This window comes from Corylus avellana, chromosome 1, assembly GCF_965113065.1.
Source record: "Corylus avellana chromosome 1, dhCorAvel1.hap1.2, whole genome shotgun sequence".
NCBI lineage: Eukaryota > Viridiplantae > Streptophyta > Magnoliopsida > Fagales > Betulaceae > Corylus > Corylus avellana.
The window spans coordinates 37,099,482-37,116,686 of NC_142490.1; the positions used below are offsets into that span (position 1 = coordinate 37,099,482).

General features: G+C 36.3%; 2 protein-coding genes and 1 pseudogene across 2 annotated transcripts; all 3 read right to left on the reverse strand.

Annotated features, from left to right (window-relative positions):
- Positions 1 to 7,410: 7,410 nt before the first annotated feature.
- LOC148589792 (germin-like protein subfamily 1 member 13) lies at positions 7,411 to 8,176 on the reverse strand (annotated as a pseudogene).
- A 1,866-nt stretch (positions 8,177 to 10,042) lies between these two features.
- Positions 10,043 to 10,888, reverse strand: LOC132171503 (germin-like protein subfamily 1 member 13). Its single transcript, XM_059582831.2, has 2 exons — positions 10,749 to 10,888; positions 10,043 to 10,656 (listed from the first exon to the last, which is right to left on the reverse strand). The coding sequence occupies exons 1-2, from the start codon at positions 10,873 to 10,875 to the stop codon at positions 10,121 to 10,123; spliced, it is 663 nt and encodes a 220-aa protein (XP_059438814.2). The 5' UTR covers positions 10,876 to 10,888; the 3' UTR covers positions 10,043 to 10,120.
- Positions 10,889 to 13,686: 2,798 nt separating this feature from the next.
- Positions 13,687 to 14,478, reverse strand: LOC148589793 (germin-like protein subfamily 1 member 13). The gene is made up of 2 exons (XM_088511989.1): positions 14,326 to 14,478; positions 13,687 to 14,222 (listed from the first exon to the last, which is right to left on the reverse strand). Exons 1-2 carry the CDS (start codon positions 14,450 to 14,452, stop codon positions 13,687 to 13,689), a joined length of 663 nt encoding a protein of 220 aa, XP_088368115.1. The 5' UTR covers positions 14,453 to 14,478.
- Positions 14,479 to 17,205: the final 2,727 nt, after the last annotated feature.

Below are 17,205 nucleotides of genomic sequence, written 5' to 3' on the forward strand. Positions count from 1 at the left end.
TAGTTGATTACTCAGGCGTGAAAACCACACTCTAAGGGCCTGTTTTAATCCATACAGGGCCTTTTGAAGTTTGCATACATGAGATGGATATTCAGGGTGAGTAAAGCCAGGTGGTTGAGTCATAAATACTTCCTAAAAAATGTTCACATGAAGGAATGCATTTTGTATGTCAATCTGATGTATTGGCCAGCCACAAGAAATAGCAAGAGATAAAACCATACGTACCGTTGTAGGTTTGATAACTGGACTATAGGTCTCACCATAGTCAATCCCTTCTAGTTGATGAAAACCCTTGGCGACGAGACAAGCTTTATACCGATCAATGGACCCATCAGCTTTCCTCTTCAACTTAAATACCCATTTGCACCCAGCTACATTCGTGGCTGATGATGTAGGGACCAAAGTCCAAGTTTGATTCTTAAGAAGAGCATCAAACTCAACATTCATGGCCTTCCTCCAATTTGAGTCTTTGATGGCCGATGAGTGACATGTTGGTTCCATCACATTTGAAGTGGATTCAGCAAGTAAGGCCTCAGGAAGTGGATAGCAAACAATGCCATCTGTATACGTTTTGGGCTTGACAACATTGTTTCTAGCATGGGTGACCATGGGGTGTATTGAAATAGATGATTCATGGGGAGGTAAATTAGGTGCAGGTAAATCAACTATAGGAGAAGAGGATGTATGATGTACCTGTGGTTCTGTAGGACTCGTTAAGCATGTGCTGGGCAGGTTGGATGATTCATTTGGTGGAGAGGTTCCCGAGTCTGTGGAAGGTGGTGTGAGAGGCCCACTTTGAGGAATGAATTGTACCTGCATGCTTGATGAGGACCGAGTGACGGGTTGTGAGGGTGTAGATTGAACATGAGATAGAGGAAATAAAGACTTATCAAAAATTACATCCCGTGAAATATATAATCTTTCAGTGTTAAGATTAAGACATTTGTATCCTTTATGGCGAGGACTATATCCTAAAAATAAACATTGAGACGACCGAGGTTGGAATTTGTTTGCATTGTATGGACATAAGTTTGGCCAACAGGCACAACAAAAAATACGTAGAAACTTGTAATCGGGATTACATTTGAAGAGGACTTCAAATGGAGATTTATTTTTGAGTGTTACAATAGGCATGCGTTTAATTAAATAGCATGTAGTAGAAAATGCATCGTCCCAAAAATGAACGGACATGTTGGCATGAGACAATAAAGCAAGCCCAGTTTCGACAATGTGACGGTGTTTACGCTCAACTGCACCATTTTGTTGGTGCGTGTGTGGACAAGAGACAGATGTGAAATACCATGAGATTGAAGTAATTTGGATAAATGGCGATATTCATCCCCCCAATCAGATTGAATTGCTTTAATTTTGAGTCCAAAGAAACATTCCACATAAGATTTGAAACGAAAAAAAATACTTGTGACATCAATTTTATTATGAATTGGATACAACCACGTATATTTGCTAAATGAATCCAAAGTGGAAACATAATACTTTGAACCAGATCTAGCACAAACTAAGGCTAGTCCCCACACATCTGTAAAAACTAGTTCTAAGGGGCACGTGGTTTTGTGATTGAGAGGCAGCAAACAGAAGTTGTTTGCTCTTGGATGACAAACACGCACGACAGAGTGGATGAACAGAACTGGAATTAAAAGGTAGCTCAAAAGAAGATAACACCTTGCGGACAACCTTTAAGGTCGGATGACCTAAACCGGAGTGCCACTGCGGGCTGGAGACACGTTCACCGATCAAAGCACACATCGATGATTTATTAGCATGTGGAAGAAAATGATACAGCCCATCCTTATTCGGGCCTTGGAACAACACCTTCCCCATAGCTCGGTCCTTCAAGAGAAAATAGTAACGATGAAATTCAAACAAAGTGTTAGTATCTTTGGTGAATTTATGGATGGATAACAAATTTTTTGAAATCTAAGGTACATGCAAAACATCAAATAACTTGAAAGAAAGGTATGGAGAGGAAATATGGGTGTGACCAAAGTGATGTATTGAGAGGCCTTTCCCATTGCCTATTTTGACCTGATAAGATCCAGTGTATGTTTCAGCACGAAGGTTGAGATTTTCCAGATCTGAGGTAAGGTGATGTGTGGCACCGGAGTCAAGGTACCAGTTCAGATCAGGTCCATTAGACGGAGAGGAGTAGTAGGCATTCGTCGGAGAGTCAGAGTCCCGTGCAATCTCTGAATCAAACCTGCGATAACAGTCAAGAGCACCATGGCCTGGGTTTTGGCAAACCTGGCATATCAATCAAAAGGAGGAGCCACTGTGGGATCCACTAGAAGAGTGCCCACGGGAAGATCCATGCCCCCTGCCATGGTTGAATTAGAGGGATAGTTGCTGATAGAGGCACGGCTGGAAGAATTTCCATGGGAATATCCACCATGACCACCTTGTCCACCATGAAAGTAGGACCCCTCAAATGCAACATTAGCACCAATAGCTAAGAGATCAAGGGTCGAGTGATGTTGGTCCAACCACAATTCCTGTGCAAGCAGATGACCATAAAGTGCTTCAATTGAGATAGTATCAACACGTGTTGGACAGAGGTCACAAATGAATCATATTCTGGTCCAAGGATAGAGAGAAGAAAGGAGACTAGTTCAAGGTCTTTCAATGGTTGATCCATAGAAGCAAGTGCATCCCTAAGTTGCTGAAATTTCTAGAAGTGATCAGCAATGGAAGAGTTACCTTTTTTGAGGTTATCTAGCTGACAGTGCACATTCATTGTGCGAGCCTTGGCTTGAGAGTTGAACATGGTTTCTAGAATAACCATGCATCTCTGGACGTAGCACATCGTGTAACATAAGAAAGCATGTTAGGTGAAAGAGATGAATTAATTGCACCTAGGATCAGTTGCTCCTGCATTTGCCAGTGTAGGAAGGCAGGATTTGGGGTAATGGTTACGACTCCATTCTCTGGAGTGTTTGACATGGTTGGAGGAGAAGCGAGGATTGTACCGTCAACGTAACCATATACGTTTCCACCTTTGAGAAGTGGAACAATCTGGGGAATTCATGGATTGTAGTTGTCACGGTCTAGCTTAAGGATATTGAAGTTATTGAAGGTAATTAACGGTGCGGTATGTGAATTGGTGGTGATAATGGCAGCCATTGAAGATCGTGAAAGGAGAGAAAAAAAAATGATGTGATTCAATCACTGCTCTAATACCATATAATAGATTTGAATATGCTAAATAATTACCGCCTTACCAAATACTAGTTTAAAGCTTTGTATATATAAGCAAAACAGTTGTACAGAGATATGTATGAAATACAAACTGTGTTTTATCTAAACACTACATGATAACAGAAAATCTATCTAATATTTAAACTTGAGTTGATCTTGAACTTTGAGTTGATCTTGGACTCTTGGTTTATTGTCCTTCGATTGTTATCCTTGGCAAACGTGGTAGCTGAATTATTTGAAGTTGAATTGGGCTTATCTCTAATAGGTTTAAATTGAGTCATGCCAAGTCAAGTTTTGGCCTATTTGGACTCGAATTGAGATCAAGTACCACTACTCTAGTTCGGCTCTAGATTTACTTTCTACATTCAATCTCAGCATGAGTATGTATCGATTACTTTTTTATACAAATGACATGCATGTTCCCTATATAAATGTAGAGACAAAGCAATGGCCTTGCATTTGGCCAAAGAGGGTGTCTTGACAACCCCCACCAGTTTTGTTCGCTATAGTTTATATCTTCTTTTAGCCTCCTATTATAATGAATAATTTTATGCTGCGTAGGTTTTGAAAGAATCTCAAATTATAAAGGAGAAAGAGGAAGCAAATGACACGACACCTCTTTACTCATCAACCACACGATTAAATCTTTAGAAGCAAATGACTGAAACTCAATCTCAGCATCCAAAATAATCAAAATGCATCATTAGTCACGCAATAGAATACTTAAAATTCAATTAGAAATGAATTATAGAAGCTTGTCGACATAACAATAGCCACTCTCTTTCTCAACATTTTTGAAGGTTGTCAACCAATGTTTGCGCTTTGTTTGGTTGAAAGAGTATAAGTAGGTTACAATTGAGAGAGGTAATATTATTTTGAGAAGTATCCACGCATTTGCGTTTTGGCATCCAATGTTTAAAAAGTGACATAAGACCCCCCAAAAAAAAAAGTTTCTGACGTTAACAAAAAAGCCCATCTATTTATTTTGGCCGTCACTTTGGACGGAAACCTAGTCATCACGCACGTGACAATTTTCAACCAACAAGTTCAAAAATGCCCTTGTGGGTAAAGTGTAAACATAAATTACTTTGCCTGGGGGGGGGGGGGGGAGTGTAAACATAAATAACTTCGGGGGGTAAAGTGAAAAGATTAAAAAAAAAAACTTTTTTTTTTTTTAAGAAGAGCTTATTTAAGGAAAACAAAACAAAACAAAACAAAACAAAGAAATAATTACCTTTTTAGTACCAAGGTTCTCACCTTTTTTTTTCTCCTCAACTAAGTTACAAATCGTATCACAGATGGTACTTGAGTTACGGTAAAAGACCAACTTGGTACCTCCGTCACATTCTGTTAGCCCAAACTAACGGACTACCATGTGTCACCCCCAAAAAATGCCACATGTCCTTAACAAAAATAAAATTAAACTTAAAAATATATATATTTTTTTTTAAAATGTCACAAGTCCTTAAAAACTGAAAACAAATTATGGGGTGAGCGGGCCACCCATTTTGCCTATTAGGGGTGGCTTAGCCACCCTAGGGATGGTCTAGAGCTGGCCAAAACCACCCCCAAAGGCCAAAATGGGGTGGCCTAATTTTTTCAATTTTTTTTAGGGTTTATCTTTTTTAATTGTTTTTTTAATTATTTTTATTTGTTTAGGACATGTGTCATTTTTTTGGGGTGACACGTGACAGTCCGTTAGTTTGGGCTAACAGAATGTGATGAAAGTACTAAGTTGGTATTGTCCCATAAGTCATGTACTATATATTATACAATTTGTAATCTAGGTGAGAAAAAAGAAAAAGAAAAAGTGAGAACCTTGGTACTAAAAAGGTAAATTAACCCGAGTTTTTTGTTTTAGTTTAGTTTAGTTTTATTATTTTTTAATTATTTATTATTTATTATTTATTTTTATTTTAAATAAGCTTTTTTTTATTATTATTATTTTTTTTATACTTTATACTTTACGCCCCGAAGTAATTTATGTTTTCCCCGAGAGCATTTTTGAACTTTTTGGGTGAAAAGTATCACGTGCCACGCATGTGACTTGGTTTACGTCCAAATTGATGGCCAAAATAAATAGATGGGCTTTTTTGTTGATGTCTGAAAGTTTGTGGGGGTCTTTTGTCAATTTTTAAACATTGTGCGCCAAAACGCAAATGCATGAATGGGGATAAAGTGTATTTCTCCCTATTATTTTGGTGGCCTCTCTAAAGCGGCATTCTTCTAATGTTCTTCAAGGTGAAGTGTTGGTGGCTTTGTTGGCTATCTCCTTCAGCTATGGTAATTGTGTTCTGGAGGGTGGTTCTCCATTGGTGGTGCTCACTATCAACAATCCTTCCCTGATGTTGTGTGTCTATTGGTGGTGCTCTCTAAATAGCATTCTTCTGATGTTCTTAAAGGTGAAGCGTTGGCGGCTTTGTTGGTTGTTTCGTTGGCTGTCTCCTCCAACTTTGGTAATTTTTTTTGAAGGGTGATTCTCTATTGGTGGTGCTTGCTATCAACTAGCCTTCCCTTTTCTATTCCTGCTCTTTTTTTTAATTGTATTTCTCATATTAGTGTCGATTTATCCTCATTTTAAAGTTAGAATGCTTTGAAAGTGTATAGATGAACCAATTTTCAAGCACATTTTTATCTAAGTGAGCTACTTTCCCTTCTTGTTTTTGGAAGCATTCCTATAAGATCTTCCATTCTCTATTCCATCTGGATAAAGAGTGGGAAAAATCCTCCCCTTTAGTCTAAATATAACTCTTGAACTTTCACATAATTGTACTATCACATGTTAAATTAAGGTTTTTATTTAATTTTATCCTCAAACTTTTCAAAGGATTCAAAAGCCTTCTATAATGAGTTATGCTCCCGAATCATTCTAAAAAAAATAAATAAAAAATAAAGAAAGTTTTTTTCTTTTTTTTTTACGAGAGCTAATTCCTAGGCTGATTTTTTACTTCCACATCAAGAAGTTGTATAATAATTATATAATAATCCACTAAATCGCATTACTCTTCTATAATACCCTAGGCTGAATTTTCAATGAATCACCTCGATGGTCATATGGTCACTAAGTACCATGTAATAAATAAGAAATAATTAAATTCATGCACTTAATAATAAGAAAAGTCATAAGGAAAATAATTATTGTATTAAAACTCACCCTCTAATTTCATTGTCCCAAAATATGAAAACTTACTAATGATATGTATTTTAATAAGCCAAAATAAACATCACAATTTTTCTAAGATACCCTTAGATAGACCAAGAAGTTTGAATTCGAGTTAAAAAGAAGAGTTTAAAATTTTAAAGTAAAATTATGAGAAATTAAACCAATTACATCCTATATAGACAAATTATGGTTAAAAATCAAACATAGAGAAGTGACCTCCCTAGCTATATAGACAAATTGGAATATGTCATTTTTTATGTGTTATGCATACACTTGTTGTGAAGTTTGTGTCCCCCATTGAGAAAATATAAAGAAAAAGAGTACTTACTATACTTAAGTGGACCTAAGCTCATTAATTTAGGCTTTTGGACTAGAAGTGATATCTTAATATGTAGCTTAACTTACTCTTGTATAACTTCCTTTGTGTTTCTCTCCCCAACAATTGGCATTCGAGCCAATGGTTAGCTTCTACTTTGCTGCTACAAGTATTTTGGTTTGACTCACGTTAAAAACGTGTCATTTCTCTTGGAATACGCATGACACTCTTGTGTGAGGGAGAGTTTGGTTAATGTGGTAAAGACCCAATAGTGATGGGATATTTATTGTGCATACACTTGTGAAGTTTGTGTCTCACATTGAGAAAAAATAAAGAAAAAAAGTACTTAATATATGTAAATGGACCCAAGCCCATTAGCTTAGGCTTTTGGGCTAAAAGTGGTATCCTCATATGTATATTCATTTACCCTTGTTTGACTCCCTTAGTGTTTCTCTCCCTAACAACATGCATTGACAAATATGGCTGGTTCAGAAAGGATTTATGACCTTCAATTCAACCCCAATACTTTTTCCCATTTCTTTCCGTGTTTTACACACACGTGCAGAGAGAGAGAGAGAGAGATATGCTCAACAAATGTCAACATTATTTTATACTCCAACTCCATTAAGGGAGAGTTACATATGCAACCTTTTATTTTAATCTTGTTATGATGAAATGAGGAAAACTAGCAAAGGATTCATAATAGTTTCATAAGTTTCTATCAGAACTTTTTCTGAAGAGCTTCAATAAAATTCTTGTCAAGTTGGAAGGCCTTGGCTAGAACATTAGCATTGATGGGAGGATTAGATCCGAAAATAGCATTTACTATCGTGATGACACCTGTATTTTGGCTGCTCAAACCAGCAAAGGCTACAGCATTAGTCTTTCCCACATTGAACTGAACGTGAATGAGATCAATTGGGAACACAAAGACATCTCTCTTCTTTAGTATTTTGGTGAAAAGACGATTCTCTGGGTTGGATGTGACAAAACCAACTAACAGAGTACCTTCTATGACTACCGGAATCTCTGTGGCACGAGGGTGAGTGTGAACGGCATTTTGGCCATATGGTCCATAGTCAATACGAACCAAAGATATGACTAGAGTGTTGAGGCCTAGGATTTGGTCCACATTCATAGTAGTGACATTCGACCCAACTTGATTGTCTGTATTTCCAGGAATTTGGAGCCCAGATTAGTAGAAATCATCAGCCTTGGTATCCTTCAAATCCTTGCAGAATTTTCCATTCACAAACACTACAAGAAACAATAGATTGTAAGATAGCATACAAGAGTGAGAAATCAATAAAGATATACAGTAATGCTTGTAAGCAGAAAGGAATGAAAATAATTATATATATACCAGCAGACTTGGGGTCATCAACTACAACACAAATGTCCTGAAGAGGGCTGGGATCGAAGGCAGAGACAAGGGAGGATGCAAGGGACAAGAGAGCCACAATTGCAAGGAAATGGACTCCTTTCATCATATCTAAATAAGGTCTGTGTGTAACTTGGTGATGGGTGATAAAATATTGAATGGGAAACATGTGTATTATAGATAACTGCTATGGAAATGGTCATTGGTTCTGCTACAGAAAGTCTTGAGTGGTTATGGATATTTAATATTACAAGGACCAAGTTCTTTAACAACTAATGCAGACTTTTTAACCACGTTTTGATTTCTTCTTCTGATTCTGATTGCTATCGATCAATGCCTTAACATATTTGTAAAGAAGCTTTGGTCTTCAAATCTAGATTGCTGAAGATGTCGACCGATCAGCTGGTCTTGTTTATGATCGAAATCATATTTCTCTTCAAAAGTCTTCTCGACCTTCCCACAAAAATCCATTTGCAGAAACACTGTTTTAGTCGGATCTGCTGTGATGGAGAAGCTTGCTTGCATTGTCATCTAGTATTGAGGTTTCTGAATATTTCTCCTCAATAAATAAAGACTGCATGTGCTTTAATAATGCCTCGTTTTCTCCTATCCGTCCAGGACCAAACTTGAGTCCGACGGGCAAAACTCTTTCAATTTTCTTTGAAGCAATCTTCCATACTACAGGCCTAAGATCTGCTTCAAATCGCGTGATGCTTCTCGCATTACCATAGTCGAGCCACCCCAAAACCTTTGTGGGTGGTTTCGGCCACCTCTTTTTGACCATTAGGGGTGGCTGAACTACCCCTACTGGCCTTGGGGGTATGGGCACAACATTCCAGTCTCAGCTACCCCCAATGGCCAAAGTGGGGGTGGCCGGTCACCGTCATAGGCCGATATGGGGTAGCCAGGCCATCCTATTATTTGCTTTTTAATTTATTTTTAGGATTTATTTATTTGTTTATTTTTTTAATTATTTTTAGGACATGTGGCATGTTTACGTTATGACTTGTGGTAGTTTGTTAGTTTGGGCTGACGGATGTACTAAAATGGTCTTTACCCATCAGTCAGGTATCATCTATGATATGATTTGAAACCTAGGTAAGAAAAAAATAAATAAAAAAAGTGAAAACCTAAGTACTAAAAAGGTAATTAACCCTAATTTTATTTTCAAACTTTTCAAACGATGCAAAAGCCTTCTATAAAACCCAAGGGCAATTTTTTTGACATGTTTGCACAAGCGGAGGGAAAGGGGGTAGGGGGTTTCGAACTAGTGACCTCTGCTTCATAAAGGGCGATCTCCAGCCAATTGAGCGATCCCTTAGAAATATGAAGTTAAATTTTTAATGGGAAGTGAATCACTTGATGATCACATGGTAACTAACCCTCTAATTTCATTGTCCAAAATGTGAAAACTTAGGAGTGAATGAAAGGTATTTTAATAGAGGAATGCTAGGCTTACATATAAGATTAAAAAAACTTTTACAACAGGATGTGGCACAACATAATTGGAAATGAAATAAATTCAAGTTTTGAGAAACCCAATGATATTGTGCCACATCATATTGTAAAAGTTTTTTTGTAAAATTTGTTTGCAAGCATAGCATTTTTCATTTTAATAACCAAAATAAACATCACAATTTCTCTAAAACACCCTTAGGAAAAGAAGTCTGAATTCAAGTTAAAAAGATGAGTTTAAACTTTTACAATAATATTATAATAAATTAAACCAAATTCCATCCTATATGGGCAAGTTATGGTTAAAATCCCACATAGACAAGTTGGAATTTGTCCATTTTTATATGCTTGACAAATATGGCTGGTTCAAAAAGGAGTTACGTCATTTAATTCAACCCCAATACTTTCTTACTGTGTTACACACACACACACGCAAAGAGAGAGATATGATCAGCAAATGTCAACATTATTTTATACTCCAGCTCCCCTGAGGGAGAGTTACATAAGCAACCTTTTATTTTAAAATTGTAATGATGGAATGAGGAAAACTGGAAAAGGGTTCATAATAGTTTTATAAGTTTCTCTAATTATCCCATCAGAACTTCTTTTGAAGATCTTTAATAATATTCTTGTCAAGTTGGAAGGCTTTGGCGAGAACATCAGAGTTGATGGGAGGATTAGATCCGAAAACAGCATTTGCTATCGTGATGACGCCTGCATTTTGGCTGCTCAAACCAGCAAAGGCTACGGCATTAGTCTTTCCCGCATTGAATTGAAAGTGAATGAGACCAATTGGGAACACAAATACATCTCCCTTCTTTAGAACTTTGGTGAAAAGACGATTCTCTGGGTTGGATGTGACAAAACCAACTAGCAGAGTACCTTCTACAACTACCAGAATCTCAGTCGCACGAGGGTGAATGTGGGGAGGATTTTGTCCATATGGTGCATAGTCAATACGAACCAAAGATATGCCTAGAGTGTTGAGGCCTGGGATTTGGTCCACATTCACAGTAGTGACATTTGACCCAACTCGATTGTCTGTATTTCCAGAAATTTGGAGCCCAGAGAAGTAGAAATCATCGGCCTTGGTATCCTTCAAATCCTTGCAGAATTTCCCATTCACAAACACTGCAGGAAACAATGGATTGCAATAGTAAGAAACCAATAAAGATACATAATAATGCTTGTAAGCAGAAAGTAATGAACATAATTATATATACCAGCAGATTTGGGGTCATCAATTGCAACACAAATGTCTTGAAGAGGGCTGGGATCGAAGGCAGAGACAAAGGAGGATGCAAGTGACAAGAGAGCAACAATTGCAAGGAAATGGACTCCTTTCATCATATCTAAATAAGCTTTGTGTGTAAATTGGTGATGGGTGATAAAATATTGAATGGGAAACATGTGTATTTATAGATAACTGCTATGGAAATGGTCATTGGTTCTGCTACACAAAGTCTTGAGTGGTTATGGATATTTAAGATTACAAGTACCAAGTTCTTCAACAACTAACGCAGAATTTGAGCCTCCGTGGGTTTCTTCTTCTCATCCTTTCTCTTTGTTTTTATTTGATTACTTCTTCTCATGCTTTCTCTTTGTTCTTGTTTGATTACTTCTTCTCATGCCACTTCAACGCCATAACATATTTAAAGGTTGTTTGGTCAATAAACAACCCAAGGACTCAAATCTAGATTGCTGAAGATGTCAAATGGGACGGTTTTGTTTATGATCGAAATCTTATTTCTCTTTGATTTATTCATCATACTATTATAATATATGATGACCCAAAAAGGCATGCACATGTATGTATCGGTTGTCCAAGTTTGTTATTTATTATTATTATTATTATTTTCTTTTATAAATAATATCCTATTTTGATTCATTATCTTTGTCAACTACATGTACTAAGTTATTTTTATTTATTATCAAGAATGTACGATATATGGTGTCCATACTAATTAATATATATTTTCCATTAGAATATTACCGTCTAAAATACATTTCATGTTAGTCACTTCCAAAAAAAAAAAATGTTGTAAGGGGTGGAATCACTTCTAAACTAATGATCAAGATACTAGACCATCTATATATAATGTCACGAGGCTAAAACAAAGAAAGCGAATTCTCACTAAAGTTACACTAAAATGTTTTTTGAAAAACAGTTTTTATTTTATTTTTTAGTGTTTGGTACAATCAAAAATCGTGGTCAAACAAAAAACATTTTGGTTGACTACAAAAACCTTATTTAATTTTTGTAAATAGTTTATCTTTTTTAAAACCATAAATCGTTGTCCAAGTTTGAGCTTTTACGGAGGTTGCCGGAAGTCGTTGACTATCTTTCCTATTGTTTGAGGTCGCCAATCATTGCCCGCCATCATTTATTTTTCGTACAAGCTAAACGCTAAAAAATGTTTTTAATTGAAATCATTTTTCCTGAGAAATTAAATATTTTCCAACAAAAAACATTTTATGTCGAAACAAATGGAACCTTAGATCAAGTTCAGCTGAAAATGCAATAGCCAAAAAATTATAGCTTAAGGGTCCAAAAGTGGACTTTCCTGATGGGAGAACCCAATGATTTCTATCGATAGGAAATGGGAAAATAAAAAGGAAAATGGATAAATCAATCGCTAGAGGGGATCGAACCTCCAATTAATTACTTCAAAAGGGATCAACCTCCGGTTGCCTTAGGTAAAATTATGTTTGATCGATCTTCCCATAATTGCCATACGACTTTTACACTAAATTTTTAGAATAAAGCAAGACTTATTTAGGTAAGAAAATCTAAGGTTGAGCTTATTAGAGAACAACGTATTAGGGAATTAAAATCAAAATATGCCGATACAACTTATTAAGGAAATAAAAACTTAGGATTTCCTAACATTCTCCCACCGTTAAAAATAACCTTGCCCTCAAGGTTGATTACTAAGTGAAACATGTCTTCAATCCCATGGCAGCCACCATGTCCTTGTTAAGGGTAATGTCTTGTGATTGGCGTTTGGTAGAAGAGGAACAAGATAAAAAATTTATATATTGCTCATTTTACAGGACATATCACCAAAAAAAAAAAATTCCTAAATCAATATTACCCACCATGTAATCGAACCTCAGAATTTGGAGCAAACACCTCTCTACTGTCGTTTGACTTAGTAGAATCGATTCCCTTCCAATAAAGTGTTGCCAAATTTGATCATAACTTGTTACTTCCTCAGATTTTTCTTAAGGAAATTATTTTTCAAGAAAATGTTTTTCGTTGAAAATATTTTTTGAAAGAAAACATTTTACGCCGAAAAAAATTGAGCCTTAAACTCAGCATCCAAAATAATCGAATTGCATCAATATTAGTAACACAATAAAGCATTCAAAATTCAATCAGAAATTAATCATACAAACTCTGTGGACATAATATTAATAGTCACTCTCTTCCTCAATATTTTTCAAGATCATCAATCAAGATCCATGCTTTGTACTATTGAGAGGGTATAAGCAATTTACGATGGAGAGGGGTGTGCCTGTCTATGTTGGGTTAAGGGGGAATGGGAGTTGCCACGGGTCGAAGGTTGGGGGAGATTCATTCCATTCCAAGCCATAAGCTAGTTCCGCTCCTGATTCCATGACCTTCTGATCATAAGGACATGGGTGCATGGAGGCAGTGACCGGTCGGTTTATACCGTCCCAATGCGAAGTGCCATCCCGAAGGTTGAGCCCTTACGCAATTCTTTGAGCAAAAGATTTTTATTTTGTCACATGAATTATGCACGTGAGACAAAAGAAGCTTCAGCTCAGACCTTAATGTTATTTCTATGTTTGAATCTGTCCTTTTTTATGCTTTTATTTTAGATGAATGGATTTCTCTAAATATGGCTGGTTCAAGCCAGTGACAATTGCTCCTAGTAGCCATTCAAAGAAGAGTTATGGCCTTCAATTCAACCACAACGCTCTTTCATATATCTATCTTTCTGTGTTTTAAACATTCATACAACAAGAGACACAGAGAGAGAGAGACAAAGATGCTCAGCAAACTTCAATATTATTTTATACTTTCAACTCCATCTAGAGAGAGTTACATAAGCAATCTTTTATTTTAACATTGATATAATGGAATGAGGGAAAGACGCACTAATGTTTCAGAACTTTCTCTAAATGTTGTCCAAATCAGAATTGCTTTTGAAGATATTCAATAACATTCTTGTCAAGTTGGAAGGCCTTGGTGAGAACAACAGGGTTGATAGGAGGATTGGACCCAAAAACCGCATTTGCAATCGTGATGACACCTGCATTTTGGCTGCTCAAACCAGCAAAGGCTACAGCATTAGTCTTTCCAGCGTTGAACTGGAAGTGAATAAGACCAATTGGGAACACAAAGACATCTCCCTTCTTTAGAACTTTGGTGAAAAGACGATTCTCTGGGTTGGATGTGACAAAACCAACTAACAGAGTACCTTCTACGACTACCAAAATCTCAGTGGCACGGGGATGAGTGTGGGGAGGATTTTGGCCATATGGTGCATAGTCAATACGAACCAAAGATATGCCTAGAGTGTTGAGGCCTGGGATTTGATCCACATTCACAGTAGTGACATTTGACCCAACTCGATTGTCTGTATTTCCAGGAATTTGGAGCCCAGAGAAGTAGAAATCATCGGCCTTGGTATCCTTCAAATCCTTGCAGAATTTCCCATTCACGAACACTGCAGGAAACAATAGATTGCAAGATAGCATACATGATCAGTAAGAAACCAATAAAGATAGTAATGCTTCTAAGCAGAAAGTAATGAATATAATTATATATACCAGCAGACTTGGGGTCATCAATTGCAACACAAATGTCCTGAAGAGGGCTGGGATCGAAGGCAGAGACAAGAGAGGATGCAAGGGACAAGAGAGCAACAATTGCAAGGAAATGGACTCCTTTCATCATATCTAAGTATGCAATGTATTCTCTAATATTTTGGGTTAATGGTGATGGGTGATATATCTTGTATGGGAAACATGCCTATTTATAGAGAACCAATATGGAAATGGTCATTGTTTCTGCTACACCAAGTCTTCAGGCATCAATGGTTATCGAATTAATTAATGTGATAGGACGAAGTTCTTCAACAACTTGTGTAGACTTTTAACCTCCGTTGGCTTCTTCTCCTCATGCTTAACTCAAAACAAATAATTGACAAGTTCTCATTATCATTATTTAATTGGGGCATGCCACTTCAACGCCATAACATATTATTAAAGGAGCACTCAAATCTAGATTGCTGAAGATGTCAAATGAGACGGTTTTGTTTATGAAAACTTGATTTATCAGAGAGAGAGAGAGACGTTTGCTAGAACTGGTGGACAATGATTGCATATCTTGAAGTTTTAATATATTTTTTCTTTTGCTTTTTGGTGAAAAAGAGATTTATTACAATTTACAATAAATAAAACATATATAAGGTTCAATAAAGTCTGACCATATATGGCGGAAATATCCTTGTGAAATATTCTCATTTGTCACCCAGTCAACAGCTTGAGACGGCTTCTTCTTTTTTTTCTTTTTTTTTTTTTCCTTTTTTCTTTTAAAAAAAAATAAAAAAGTATTCAAGAGCATATTACGTATTTTTAAAGTCGAGGTCGAGTTTTGTCAAAGTAGGAGAGAATGATGAGGAACAAGACAAAATCAATTATTTTTTAATTTTATTAATTAATTATGTGATAAATATTTAATTTTGTATACATTTTAAAAGTTGTCTTATTTATTTATTTTTATGAATAATCTAGAGTAAATATTTCATTATGTGAATGCACTTTTACGGGATTTGCATTCTTAGTTTTAAGTTGAATGTTACTTTTTATGTGAAGGATATGATTCATGAAATCTTAACTGAACTTTATTCTATTTTGCCTTCAATATATATATATATAAAACATTTGAGCATATGACCTAATGTTGTACATATAATATATATGTTATAGTAGTTTTCAAGAACCATGTTTAGTTCACTTTTCATGTTTCTACTTGGAATTTAGGTAACAAGGATGAAGAGATTGGTGTTCTTGTGTTAATTAATGATTAGTTGCGAGGCCTTTCACTATTTGCAATATTTAAAATCACAAAACATGAGTCTCAGAAATAAGGGTAAAGTGTATGTTAATTAACTAATCTCTATCTCCCTAATTATTAATTTACACACTCAGGGATTTTGACCTCAGAACTTTACCCTCCACTCTATTCTTAAATGGGAGGAGTTGTCATATAAGATACCTTTAGGGTTGTAATCGAGTCAAGCCGAGTCGAGCTTGACCTATTTAGGCTCGGATTGAACCCAAGTACCACTACTCTAGTTTGGCTCTAGATTTACTTTCTACATTCATGATGTTTGAGAATGAGAGTTATCTGAATCCGTCATGGTCTACACTAATGACTCATTTGATGGTATACATGTTTGTTCAATCGATGTGCTTAAAACCATTTTCTTTTATGGTATGACAATGTGATGTAGCGTGACGTCATGGGCTTTAAAGATTAACAGCAAGAAGAAGGGATAACTTTTGCTTAGATCTTGAATCTATCAAAGATATAAAAAATCTTTTCAAAACGCTAGAGTCTATTTAGAGTTTAAAGGAAAATAATGAAAAAACTCAACTCTGAACTTTCTTATTGATAAAAACTAAATAATAATAATAATAATCTACGTTCTGGAGGCTATAAGCATGTATTTATAGCCCCCAAACTCCTACCCCTAGTAGTAAAAAGAGATTAAGTCGGTTTAGACTTCTACGCAGGCCGTTCGAATGGGACATACCTCCATTCAAACGGTCACAAAATAAACTGAAACTTAATTACGTAAAACAACTGGCTGTTCGAACGGAACAAACTTCCATTTGGATGGTCCTAAATTAAAACTGGAAACTAAGTATGAAAGTGAAAGGTAACATAGGCGTTCAAATGGCTGTCGAACGGACGCCTCAGGTTTTAGGAAGGGAACTTCCAGAGGGTTGGCCATTCAGACAACCTTCGAACGGGGCATCGAACGGATGCCTCTGGAATTACTACAGAGAGTCCCCGTGAGTGGCCCATTCAGACGAGCTATCGAACAGTAGTCCTTGCGATTGCTTTTCCAGCTCTTCTGCCCACGTCTGTGCTCTCGTCTTGACTCCCCTTCCTAGCACGGCTCCCTGGGGTCCCTTCACACTTACATCTGCACGAGTCTTCCTCATGAATTTCCAAGCACTCCGATCTACATCACAATGTCTTATATTAATAACTATTTAAATGCTGATGCAAATTGGAATTGTGTGTTAGAGTTTAGAAACCAGACCTGTGTAACTATGCAGCATAGAAATACTGTTAGTGTAGCTTATTTACCCCAATTCTCCTATAAATAAGAGTTTTTGTATTAAAAATATTATCAAAGAATAAGAGCAAGACATAGCCTTTTTAGGTTCTTACCTAGTATTAATGTAGGTATCTAATGTCGAACCACCTATAAATATCTATCTCCGATTTCTTTCTTCATTCCGATTTTGTATCAACTTAATTTCCATTGCATTATGAGTTTCTTCAATATCCACTTCTTGGGAGCTTTCTAGTCAATTTGAGGTGCATTGTATATGTAACCAAGAAGCTGGGCTGTAACGTTAGGTTAGTTTTCTTTCATCTTTGAATCCCTTCTCCATGCACTAAGATTTTGA

Bases quoted from the DNA above. Each gene is read 5' to 3' on its own strand.
- LOC132171503 (XM_059582831.2), bottom strand. From the start codon at position 10,875: ATGATGAAAGGAGTCCATTTCCTTGCAATTGTTGCTCTCTTGTCACTT. The intron at 10,657-10,748 runs GTATATATAATT...TGTTTCCTGCAG, and splicing joins TGATGACCCCAAATCTGCTG to TGTTTGTGAATGGGAAATTC.
- LOC148589793 (XM_088511989.1), bottom strand. From the start codon at position 14,452: ATGATGAAAGGAGTCCATTTCCTTGCAATTGTTGCTCTCTTGTCCCTT. The intron at 14,223-14,325 runs GTATATATAATT...TGTTTCCTGCAG, and splicing joins TGATGACCCCAAGTCTGCTG to TGTTCGTGAATGGGAAATTC.